General features: G+C 61.3%; 1 protein-coding gene across 7 annotated transcripts in view; it reads right to left on the bottom strand.

Annotated features, from left to right (window-relative positions):
* Window positions 1–3,092: 3,092 nt before the first annotated feature.
* STIM1 (stromal interaction molecule 1) overlaps window positions 3,093–12,758 on the bottom strand; it is a 70,027-nt gene continuing 60,361 nt past the window's right edge. For 6 of the 7 annotated variants that reach the window (XM_069003603.1, XM_069003688.1, XM_069003821.1 and 3 more), the window contains one exon: window positions 3,093–5,796. In XM_069003603.1, coding sequence (XP_068859704.1) covers window positions 5,247–5,796 — 550 coding nt within the window. In that variant the 3' untranslated portion in view covers window positions 3,093–5,246. Of the gene's footprint in view, window positions 5,797–5,944; window positions 9,350–12,758 lie in introns of those variants that run through there. The other variant, XM_069003957.1, reaches the window with a different exon arrangement.

Genomic DNA, 12,758 nt, shown 5'->3' with positions numbered 1-12,758 from the left:
GCACCGCCACGCTCCCGGCGCTGCCTGTCGCCGCTGGCGGACACTAATCCCGTCCCTCATCCCGGTATTTCCCCCGCTTTCTTCCCGGGAATTGCCGCCCCGCCGGGGAACACGGCGAACCCCGCCCGCTTCAAAGATGGCGGCGCCAGCGCTGCCCCCCCCACAGGGGAGGAGACGGAGGGACAGGACAGGGCCGAGGGCGCCAAAGACAGAGCCCGCGAAGGGACAAAATACCCCGTCCTAAAACGCCAAAACAATAACTATGTTAATTATAATTACCCTAAATCAAGGGTCAGGCGTGGAATGTGCGATTAAACTTTAGACCCCACTGCCCAGGGAGGTGGTGGAGTCCCCGTCCCTGGAGGTTTCCAAGGAACAACTGGACAGGAACAATCTGAGGCTCCGCTGTGGAACGGCCGCGGTGCCGTCGGTCTCTGGCCCAGGGCAAGAGGAGCAGCAGGGAAAGAGCTGAAATTACACAAAGTTCTCTCCCAAGTTCCAAAGCAGCAAAGCTGCACCTGCAGAGCCTCCAGCCCTGGGACACCAACAGCAGAAGGACGTGGAGCTGCTGGAGAGAGCCCAGAGGAGCCACGGAGCTGCTCCAGGGCTGGAGCCCCTCTGCTCTGGAGCCAGGCTGGGAGAGCTGGGGGTGCTCACCTGGAGAAGAGAAGGATCCAGGGAGAGCTCAGAGCCCCTTGCAGGGCCTAAAGGGGCTCCAGGAGAGCTGCAGGGACAAGGGACAAGGGGGCTCCAGGGACTGGGGACAAGGCATGGAGGGCCAGGAGCCAGGGAATGGCTTCCCAGTGCCAGAGGGCAGGGCTGGATGGGAGATTGGGCAGGAATTGTTCCCTGGCAGGGTGGGCAGGCCCTGGCACAGGGTGCCCAGAGCAGCTGGGGCTGCCCCTGGATCCCTGGCAGTGCCCAAGGCCAGGCTGGACATTGGGGCTTGGAGCAGCCTGGGACAGTGGAAGGTGTCCCTGCCATGGCAGGGGTGGAACAAGATGATCCTTAAGGTCTCCAACCCAAACCATTCCATGGTTCTGCAAGTCCTGTGAGGGCTCAGAGGCAGCAGCACCAAAGCACTGCTGAGGTTCCTGTGCACAATCCAACCCTGAACACCATCAGTTCCTCTCCAATCTCAGTCTGAATGGCTCAGGAACCAGGAGCTGTGGCACTTGGGAGCCCAAACTGGCTGGAGAACATCTCCTGTTTATAGTTTGCAGCCTGTGAGGTGCCTCTTTCCCTGGATCTTGCCTGCCCGTAGGGTCGGGCTGAGCTGCTCCCACTTTGGGGGGAACTGGAAGTGGAGCCAAATGCAGCACCACACCAGAAATGTTGGGGTTTGCTCCATGAGAGAACAATCAACCATCAACGTGCAAGTTACCCTTGGGCTGAGGCTGATCCTGAGAGGCTCAGAGAGAACCCAGGGCTCAAATGGGGTGGAAATTCAGGCTTTTATTGCTTGTGGATGTCCCTTCCTGTCCCTTCCCAGGTGAGGGCGTTGGTTCCGTTCAGATTCCAAGCCAAAATGCCACTGCGGGTTCCTCGGCCCCCAGGTTGGTTGGGAAGGTGCCCAAAGCACCGGGTGAGCCTGGTCCTGCTCAGAGAGAGCCCAAAGAGCCCTCCCCTCAAAGATGGTTCACAGGGAATGTTTGGGACTGATCAGGAAATGGGAATAAAGTTGGGGTGGTGTCTCTGTTTCATTGGAAAAGGTGCTGCAGAAGGAAAATAAACTCAACCAAATGGCATTTTGGTCTGTTTGGAGCCTGAGCTGCACTCACAGATGTTTGCCCTTAAGTTCTTCTCCTCTGAGTTTTTCCTCACCCTTTTCTGAAACCAGGAGCAGGCAGAGCAGTGCTTTCGTTTGTGAGGCCGAGGGTGCAGAGGAAAACCACGGTGCTGCCCCGGCACAGCTTCCATGGGGTCCGGCGCAAGCACGGCACCAGCGCTGCGGAGAGGGGCCCTGGGCAGGAAACGGAGCCATTTCATCAACTCCTGGGGCCCTGCAAGGCTTCACCTCCACCCAGCGGTGCTGCAGAGCAGCCTCTGCACCCACAGGGCGCCGTGGTCGCTCCTGTTCCCACAGGGAAATGGAGACACGATCCCTGTCCACAGCTGGCAGGAGGGCTGGGGACAGAGCAGGTGTCCTGAGCCCTGCCCCGCTGCCAGAGCCGGCTGGAGACTCCCTGCATGCACACGTGGAGGCAGCCGGCCCTAATGAGTGTTAATGAGCGCTAACGAGCGCCAGGCTAAGGAGGAGCCAGCCCCAGGGGCTGTGGGGTTTGGATGAACCGCGAGGGCTGGGCCGGAGCTTTGCACCCGGACAGGCCGGGCTTGGGGAGCGCTGATCTCTCCCCTGGAAAATGGGCTTTTCCAGAGCAAATGTGGCCAGGTTGAGGCTGCAGGGAGCAGATCTCCTCTGAGAGGGCTGTTGGTGGGACAAGGTGTGTGAAGGTGGAGATCTCTGTCAGTGCTGGAGAGGAAACAGTGGGATCTGCCGGGGGCACGTCCCAGGGGATGGCTGCTGGCTCCCCTTGTGCCATCACCATCCCCCGTCCCGGCAGGTGCCGATCACCGATACCCAGTGCGTATTTCATTCTTATTCCTGGAAATGTCCTGCACCTCAGAGGTGTTTCTGGGGGGCTCTGTGAGCAGGACCCGCTGCCCATGGAGTTGTCACATCTCCTGAAGCAGTTTGGGGGTGGCCGTGTGTCCCTGTCCCAGCTGCCAGCAGTGTCCCAATGGCAATGACAGGATGACCCCGGGGTGGATCCCACCGGTGCCTCCCAGGTCAGCTTGAGGCCAGCTCCAGCTGCTGCCAATAAAGCTCCATTTTCTATTTTCCATGGCTGCGGGCTGGGCTGGGCTGGGCTGGTGCGCACTGTGCCTGTGGAGCTGTGATCCAATTCCCACGGGAGAGGACTCTGCTCACGGCTTAGGGATCGCAGGGCCCTGGTGCAGGGGGGAGCTGGGGTGTCCCTCTGTCCCCACTGACCTGGCTGGGAGCACATCCCCAGCAGGCCCCCAATGCCCTGATCCCACTGTGCTGGAAGCCTGGGAAGGGCTGGAAGAAGAGAGCAGCAGCCAGAAGCTCGTAAAATAGACTACATGCTTTATTGGATTGAAAAGTTTTATGAAATGACAAAAAAAAAAACAAAAAACAAAAAACAACCTTAAATCAAGAGTTGGCAGATGCGTCAACAGTTGCCATTTGGTGGATCCCCAACCCCTTCTCCAGAAACATCCACAGGTCTCTGCCACCACAAGCAGCTCCAGCCCCGGCCCCGCTGGCCCTGCTCCCGGGAGGCCCTGCCCATGACAGCGGGGTGCCCAGGGAATCAGGGTGCCAAGCCAGCAGCCCCGGCCACGGGGCCAAGCGCATCCCCCCGTCCCCAGGGAAATGCAGGCACTTAAGTCATTGAGAGGAATTTTTCACTTATTCCAAAGCAACAGTGAAATTGTTTAACTCCCACCTACGGAACAAAAAACACCTTTGTAGCCCTTCCTGAATTGTCAAGACACAAATATATTACTCTGGCATAAAGCAAGGCCCCGGGGGCTCTCAGCATCCGGCCTGGCCTCCTCTTCCTCCCCCTGTGCATACTCCTCTGCCTCGACAGGAGCAGCCCCCTCCCCACCCTTGGGGACGTGTGGGACAGTGGTTTGGGGGCTGGGGATGGAGAGAGTGGTGAGGACAGGGACCCTGGGCTCGAGGGTCATGTGGTGCCAGGGAGCTGCCTCGAGTGGGGCAGGAGGGGGCCTGGGGGTTCCCCTGGCAACCCCGGTGCTGGGGGGTGCTCCTGGAGGGAGCTGGGAGAGGGGAGCAAGGGGATGGAGTGAGGCTCAGCCCTGGGGATGGAATGGTGCTCAGCCTGGGGATGGGGCAGGGCTCATCCCTAGGGACAGGCTCAGCCCTCAGAGGGAGGAGGACTCAGCCACAGTTGCTACCCTGAGTGGGGACCCCCTCGGAGGGTGTGAAGGGGACACACCGGGGGCTGTGAGCAGCAGGACGTGACCCACAATGTGCTGAGGGGGCACGGGAGAACCCCTGCGAGCGGCTCAGGACGGACTGAGACCCGGGTCAGGCTGTGCTGGCACCTGGCACGGGCTGGCACAGGCAGGGACACCGCAGCGTGTGGCCTCAGGGCAGGGGGGACACTCCCTGTGTGAGCCTCCTGCATCCCTCGGGAGGGCACAGAGCCCCTGGCACCCGGCCTACTCCAGGGGGTGCAGCCAGGACAGCAGGAGGACACTGTCACGGTCCTGCCACCCAGGCACAGCCTGTCCCCTGCCCTGGAGGGCCCCGCTGTGTCCTGGTCCCTCCCTCTGGCCCTGCCCAGCCAGGACAGGGGACACGGGACGGGTCTGCTCCCGAGAGCCCCCCCCCCCCCTTCGTGTGGATGTGGTGGCTGGACCTCGCTCTGCACCAGCACCCCTCGGGATGGCCCTTCCCTCACTGTCCCTTGTCACCAGGGTCCTCGGCCGGGTCTCTGGGGCACGGCGGGTTCGGAGGAGTCCAGGGGACTGGGGAGGGTGCCCGGGGAAGTAAAGCCGGGGACAGGCGTGGGCTCCTCCCCCGCGGCGTCCCAACCTTCCCCAGCCACCGGGCAGAGCAGTGCGGGGACAGCCCCGTCCCCGCGAGCCCCCAGGCGGGACGTGGGGACCGGGAGCACACAAGTACCGGCAAGGGCAGAGTCCTCCCCTGCTCCTGCGTAGCGAGAGCTGCTCGGGAGGGGATCCCCCTCCCAGGGGCGTAGCCATGGGGGCCGGGGTGGAAAAGTGACTCGGAGAAATGAGGGAGAACCGCTGCGACCTGAGTCACCCCGGGCGGGAGCGCGGAGCAGCCGGCGCCGCCCCGACCCTCCATCAGCCTGTGCAAAAGTTGGAGGAGGCAGGAAAACAAATTAATAACAACAACAATAAAAAATAAAATAAAAAAATAAAACCACATTGAAACCAAACCCAAAGGCCGCGTGGCTGAGCAGAGCAGGAGTAACTGGAAGCCATGCACAGCAAAGCCGGGACCGCAGCGGTCGGAGGGGAGGGCAGGGGTGGCTCTTCTCCCGGGGTAGCCGGCGGCGTCGCGGTTTTTCGTCTCGGAGATCAGGAAATAAATAAGTTTAAATAGCTCCTCCCGTGCCGGCGCTGGGGGTGACTCGGGGTGCGGAGGGTGCCGGGGCCGCGCTGCGATCCCGGTGCACGGCCGGCCCCGGGCCCGGCGGGACGCGTCCGGGGGTGTCCTCCCCCTACTTCTTGGGCTTCTTGAAGATCTTTAGGGGGAACTTTTTCTTGCTCTGGCCGAGGTCAACCTCGTCGCCCGTCAGGCTGCTGTCCTCGTCCCCCGGACTCTTCTTGGCGGCCAGCTGCGGGATGCGGGTGTTCCTGGCGCCGCTGGGCCGGCAGTCAGAGATGGGGGAGGGGGTGTCGGGGTCGGTGGAGCTGGGGCTGTGCGACCGGGACGAATCCGAGTGGCTGGGCTTGCCGGCCGTCGGGTGGCTGATCTCCCCCAGGCTGGAGGACTTCTCCATGCCGTGGTTCACCATCATCATCTTCTTCATCACCATGGGGCTCTCGGGCAGCCGCTCCTGCAAGGCCGCCAGGGCGGAGGGCTCCCCGTGCCGGCTGCCGCCGTTGGGCGTGGGCGCGCCGGGGGCCGGGGGCCCGGGGACAGCCTCCTCCATGGACCTGGTCAGCAGCGTGGGCCGGGCAGCCAGCAGCTTGGGCGCCGAGCTGGGGATACGCTGGTGGTCGCTCAGGTGCGGGATGGAGGAGTCGGAGTCGCAGCGAGTTAAATCTCTGCGGTGAGAGGGCGGAGAGAGAGGGGCGTCAGTGCCGGCCCGGCCCAGCCCGGCCCCGCACACACGGATGGAAGCAGCGGCCGAGGGGGGGCGTGGGGACCCCCCAGTGACCCCGGGGAGGGGGCTGGCAGTGAGCCCCTGCCCACCCCCGGCTGCCGCCCTGCCCCTGGCTCTGCCCTCCCCGTGTGCCCCCAGGGGATCCCGGGACAGGGGCTCACCGCCAGCACCCCGAGCAGCTGGGAGGGAGCGGGAACGGGGAAGCCGGATGGAGGCTCATTCCTCCCCCGTGGATCCCAGCGGGACCCGAGAGTGCTCCCAGCTCGCCCCAACGCCGGTGTCCCCCAGGTTCCCGGGAGGGCCCCTCAAACCTCGCCACATCCGTGTGTGGGCCCGCGCCCCCCGCCCCTGCCCCTTTCCCGGCTCAGCCGGTGCCAACCTCTAATCCCGGCGGGAGGAATTAGAGGTTGGGTGCTCCCACACGAAGCCATGCCCAGCCCCGCCGCTGCACGTGGTTTGTGCCCAGCCTGTGCCTACCGGTGACGGCCAACGGGGCGAGAGGAGCTCCCGGAGCCCCTCTGGAGACTGGGAGGCAGGAGGACGGGGGAAATGACAAGTCACAGCTCGCTCCTCCCGGCTGGATGGGTGCTGGCCCCGCATCCCCGGGGCCCCTGCCCAGGTGCCACCGTGCCCGGGCAGCCGGGCCAGGAGCTCCGGTGCTTCCCCCTGATCCCATGGCAACGCCGGAGGCTGCCCGGACAGCGGGATAGGGTGAGGGGCCCCGGCCCTGCCCCACGCACAGGAGAATGGGAGGCAAATGGAGAGGAAAGGAGCGAGGGGGAAGAGAAGCGAAAGGCAGTGAGAAGAGATGGGAGGTGCTGACCTGTCCCTCACCCCAGAGCCCCCTGATCTCTGCTCCTGGCACAGACCCCTGGATATGGGTCACTGAACCTTGCCTGGCGCTGCACGAGGAGCCCCAGATCATCTCCTACGGTACCACCATCAACATCAGCCTGAAGGCAGCTAAAGAGACCGGGGAGACAAGGGAAAACCTCCTCAACAGAGATGGCACCTGTGGAGACTTCCAGGCACAACCAGGGAGATGCTCAGGAATCCCAGACTGGTTTGGGTTGGAAGAGACCTTAAAGCCCACCCAGCGCCACCCCTGCCATGGCAGGGACACCTTCCACTGTCCCAGGCTGCTCCAAGCCCCAATGTCCAGCCTGGCCTTGGGCACTGCCAGGGATCCAGGGGCAGCCCCAGCTGCTCTGGGCACCCTGTGCCAGGGCCTGCCCACCCTCCCAGGGAACAATTCCTGCCCAATCTCCCATCCAGCCCTGCCCTCTGGCACTGGGAAGCCATTCCCCGGCTCCTGGCCCTCCATGCCTTGTCCCCAGTCCCTCTGCAGCTCTCCTGGAGCTCCTTCAGGCCCTGCAAGGGGCTCTGAGCTCTCCCTGGAGCCAGGTGAGCACCCCCAGCTCTCCCAGCCTGGCTCCAGAGCAGAGGGGCTCCAGCCCTGGAGCAGCTCCAGGACCTCCTCTGGCCTCTCTCCAGCAGCTCCACGTCCTCCCTGTGCTGGGTCCCAGGGTTGGGGCAGCTCTGCAGGTGGGGTCTCACCTGAGCACAGGGGCACAATCCCAATCCCTTTCCTGCTACCTGCACTGGGGGATCAGCCCAGGGCACAGGGATTTAAGGTCCCAGTGCTCGTGGCCAGGGCCTGGGGAGCTTCTCCCCACCAATCCCCGGCTCCTTCTCCCCAGGGCTGCTCCCAATCCATCCTCCCCAGCCTCTGTGCTGGGATTGCTCTGAGCCAGGTGCAGGACCTTGCCCTTGTCCCTGCTGAGCTTCATGAGGCTGGCACAGTCCCAGCTCTCCAGCCTGTCCAGGTGCCTCTGGATGCCCCATCCCTTCCTCCAGCGTGTGACCACAGCACCCAGCTCCGTGTCCATGGCAAACGTGTAGGGCTGCCCCAGATCCCCGTGTCCCTGCTGCTGCTGAAGATGTTTCCCAGTGCTGGTCCCAATCCTGGCCTCTGAGGAAGCCACTCCTCACTGTTCTCCACAAAAAGTGATGGCACACACATCACAGAGTCCTGGCTGTCCCAGCATGGGGAGGTTGGACAGGCCCGGAACACTCTCCTTGTACAAGTGTATTTCTTCTACAAAACCCACAGAATAAAGTCGGGCCCTCGTTCAGCAGCTCCACAGGAATACACGGAGGAAAAGGGTATCATGAGGTCCCATGGATGGCTGGGATTTGGCCATGGATCTGCTGGGGGAGCCCAGCTGTGGAGAACACATCAGCTCTTCTTTTCCCCAGCAGCAAAGAGCCCTGGGCACTGCTGGCATTGTCCTTGTCCTCGCACATGGAGCTGAGCCCGGCCCATGTCCGAGCGCCGGAGCCGCATCCCAGGAGAGCAGCCGGGAGAACGGAACAATCCGGATGGTGTGAAATCCCTGGCTATTCTGAGGGAGCAGCTGGAGCCTCTCCAAGGGAGACAACTGCCACAGATCACACGTGTGGAGCCACTGAGCTCCCAAGGCCGCCAGCGGATACTGCGGAAGGTCACCGTCACGGCTGGTGGCCCATGGCTGCCATGGGATAACTGGGATAACTGAGCCTTGGGAACAGCAGCAGCCATGGAATGTGGTGGGGCCGAACACGGGCTGCTGGAGCCGACTCCCAAAACACGGACACATCACACACCTGGGCTGGGAGGCCTCGGGATGCTGCCAGTGCCTGCACATGGAATGTCACTGCCATCACAACCTGCAACTCCTTTAAGGAATTCAGGAGTCTCCTGCTCTTCCCGTATGTTTCTGGCTCATGGCTTACCACACCTGCAAAGGGGGAAAATTCAGCTGGGAGTTCCTGCCTGGACACTCCTCTCCCACCACCTGCACATGCTGAGCCGCTGTTGAGATGCCACCAGGGTTGAAGCCCCGCTTCCAGAGGTTTATTTCCTCCACAAATCCCTGGAAAGTGCCCCCTTTCCAGGAAAACACAGCAGACTTTGGCTGCAGGGGTTGGCACCAGCCTGATGCCAGCAGCAGGTCCCAGCAGAGCTGGGAGAAGGAGCGAGGCTGTGGGGCAGAACCACGGCACAGGAATGGTGCTGGTTGGAGGCAGGAGCAGGAGGGATCGTATCCTGGCAGGAACGCAGCGCTTCCTTGGGACTCAGGTCACGGTGGAGGTGGGAGAGCCCCATGGGACCCAGCATGCTCTGGCTGGGGACAGAGGTACAGCAACACCTGCTCCCTTCACAGTCCATGTCCCAACTCCACTGAAGAATCTTCTTTTCCAGGAAATCCAACCCAACCCTTCAGGCTGCCACAATCCCACAGGGATCTGGGTGACAGTCAGTGAAATAAATCCTTTAAAACAGCGAGAGCAGCAAATACAGCAAAAAATGGATTCTTTTCAACTGAGGAGACTTCAAGGATGTGTGAAGAGAGTGAGCATTCCTTGCTGGGCTCCGGGCAGCCGTTCGCTCTCCTCTAAGTCCTGCAGTTTTCAATCCAGAAGGGACCAAAGTGATCCAGCAGCGCTGGCAGCTTGTGGAGAAAAATGACGACAGCAGATGGAGAGCCATGCTCTGCTCCAGGAGGATTTTCTTCCCGGAGCAGACGCTGGGAACCCGATCCCAGGACAGCTGGTCCTGCGCCGCGGGAGGTGGAACAGGGCCTTGGTGACACCACAGCCACGGTGTCACCTCCTGGGACCACCCTCCCTGCAGCACAGGGCCGGGGCCATCCAGGGGGCTGGGGGTCCCTGTCCCCATTCCTGGTGTGGCTGTTCCCTGGGATCCTCTGCCCTGGAGCGGATGCTGGCACCGCAGGGGTCCCACCTCGCTGGAGCCCCAGTTCATCCCTCTGGGCTCATCCGGGGGGACTGAAGGAGCTGATGCCCAAGAGCACACAATTCCCAAACATTCCAATGGTCTAAGCTAACCCTCCTCAAACACAATCTCTCCAGCTGTAACTCAGGAATATACTCCTGAAGGATACAAGGGAACACCTGGTGACACCAGCACCCACCAGAGCAGTAGCAGTGCCCACCCTGCTGTGCCAGGCTCCAGGGACATCCTGGCACACAGGACACCCCCACCATGCCAGGGACAATCCAAGGGACACCCGACAGACCAGGACACCTGGCACAGGGACCTCAAGCATTCCTACTGTGGCACCCACGGGCTGATTTTGGGAGCTGAACACCAGTGGCTGGGAACTTCGGCTGGGATTTTCTTCAGCCCCAAATGAACCTTTCCCTGGTGGTTCCCACAAGGAAGTGCACGACAGGGGGGACAGGATTCCCAGGATCATGCTGGCTGAGTTGAAGACAGCAAGAGGAATGGACACTCCTGAGTCCATGCCAGGACAAGAGGGAGGAAAGAGCATTCCCAGGATACTTCCAACATCCCAGATGAGGCTCAGCCAAGGCCTGGCCTATATCCCACTGATTTCCATGAGGATTATGCTCCTGAACTGTTGAGGCATATTTTCAAGAGGAAAAGCTATCCCAGGACACCGCTGGCCTCGACGGGATCCCAGGAAGGGATCAGAGGAAGTGTTTCTGCGGAGCAGCAGGAGCCCCTGACGGCTCAGCCCTCCTGGAAACCACGGAGCAGCAGCTGGACAGGGAAATACCTGGGAGCCTGAGCCTTCCTCCAGCCCAGCAGTGCTCACTGCTGTTTTCCACGGATCCAGGCACTCCTACCACCTCCAGAGACCAACCTTGTCAGCACTCACCTGCCTGAGGCAGGATGGATCTGCTTTCTCCTGTGCTTCCTCCAGCCCCACCAGGATCCACCCCAGCCCTGAGGGAGGGAGGGTGAGGAGATGGGGATGACAAACAAAAGAAGCAGAGAGCAAAGCATGGAGTAAGGAAAGCCTAGTGGAGGAGGAGCAGGGGAGGAGCAGGAGGAGGATGGAGAACAAACACCTATTTTTCCCCGGCCCTGCAGCCCATGAGGGACTTCTCCGGGGGTTCCCGCTCAGGTACAGCCTGGTATGGCCCAGGAGCTGCCCTGGCGTGCTCCAGCAGCCAGAGAGCCCTCGCTCCCTCATCCCTCCATGCCCTGGGAGCACCCTCGTCTGCCAGGCTCCGTGCATGTGGCACCAGGGACCAAGGCTTTTCTTAAGGCAAATTCCCAAATTTGCTGTGGGGCCGAGCTTGGCTCTGCCTCAATGCAAACCCAACAGCAGCTTCCTCCCTTCCACCCTGCAAGAGCTGTGAATTACTCATTTCCCTGGATTCCTGACTCTCTCCCCTCCCTGTGTGCTTTGGCTGCCACCTCCCTTCCTGGTTGGAGAAGGGCCTGGGCGTGCGGATTTGGTCCTACACTCCCATCTCCATCAGTTTTATCCACCTGAGGCAGGCACTGGCAGCAGAAACCTCTGTGCACACACAGCCCCCTCCAGCCCCTCTCCCCCCGGGGACCCCCCGATCCCGCAGCCGCCTCCGGCCCGGAACCGCTCTGACCTTATTGGCGCCGGATCCTCTGAAGCCAATTGCAAAAGAGAAGCAAAGAGTGAGGAGTTGAGGGAAGCGGCTCCCTGCAGGGATAACCCCAGCAGGATTCCGGAGACAGCGATCCCCAGCCTTGCTCGGGGGGCAGCTCCTTGGAGATGGTTTCTCCTGTGAGCTCTCCCCAGCCTTGGCATCTGCTGGATGTGGCAGAGGCTAAAGAGCTCCAGCAGCCCCCCACAATCAGGGTGGCACATTCCTTCTACCAAGGGAGCCAGGAAGCTTTGGGGTTCTGCTCTGGTCCTTGGAGTGACTACCTGGAAGGCCTTTCTGAGCCTCCCCAGCCCTCCTGCCTGCCTCCCCAGGAGGCTGTGGAGCTCGAGGGATGCATGGAAAGGCCTCCAGGACCGAGGATATCAAGGAGGAGCAGCAATCCATCAGCCCAGCAGCGGCACTTTTGGGGATGCATCAAAGCAGGATCTGCTAATGATGCAGTTGGATAAAACAATTAACAGTGACAAACCCACATCTTTGGGCACCCAGCTCCTCATTTCCACTGCCTGGGGTGAGCAGTGATGGATGAGGGGGGGGGAGTCGCCTGCTCTGCTGTAGCTGCAGCAAATCCCAGGTGGGAGGTTCTGACTCCATCGCTTCTCCTGCATCACCGGCTGGGTTTGGCCACAGGAGCAGGGTGAGGACAGTCCTGCTGTCACCCAGTGGTGACCAGCTGGGCTCTGACCAAGGGGAGCCCCCACTTAACCCCTCCTAATGACCTCTGGCACTGTCCCCTTCCCTTCCTGGGGTCCCCGTGCCAGATCCCATTTCCCTCTGCTACTCTCGGGGAGTCTGCAGCGACTCAGGCTTTGTCCTGGGCAGGAATTCTGTGCATCATGGGCCTCAGGTGGGAGTAAATCACATTTAAACAGCTGTTTTGCACACAGGACATGAGCCCCAGGCTGCCAGGATGAGCCCTCCTGCAGAGTCAGGGAGGCAATGGAAGCAGGGAGCAGCAGCATTCCCAGCTTTTACCGGTCCAACTGGGACAGCTGCAGTTGAGCTCCCACTGGGAGGAGTTAATTACGCTGCTTCTCATCATCCCCAAACAACCATTACTGAATTAACTGAGATGCTGCTCTTTAGTTCTCCACTGTGGAGCAGGTGCAGGAATTTCCCCCTCAATATTCCAGATTCCAGAAAGTGCCTGGGGCTGCTCAGCTTTGAGACACATGGGGCAGGGAGGGGGTGGAACACCCAAACCAGAGACATGAACAAGGCCAGGAGAGATCCCAGCACCTGAGGGCAGAGGGACCCACAGGTAAGGGAATAATGGGACAGCGTGCTGGGATGGGTGAAGATGTGGTGACTGGGAATGTTTCCCTGCCTGGAGAAATAATGGTGGAAGGACATTTCCCCTATCCTCTGCCTCACCCACAGACTTCCAGCCTTCTCCCAGCAGTCTGCTCCCCAATAGTGAGGATTAGGAGACTGTTTTTAATT

Source organism: Aphelocoma coerulescens, chromosome 1, assembly GCF_041296385.1.
Source record: "Aphelocoma coerulescens isolate FSJ_1873_10779 chromosome 1, UR_Acoe_1.0, whole genome shotgun sequence".
In the NCBI taxonomy this organism is placed as follows: Eukaryota; Metazoa; Chordata; class Aves; order Passeriformes; family Corvidae; genus Aphelocoma; species Aphelocoma coerulescens.
This window is presented reverse-complemented; position numbering and strand designations above follow the sequence as displayed.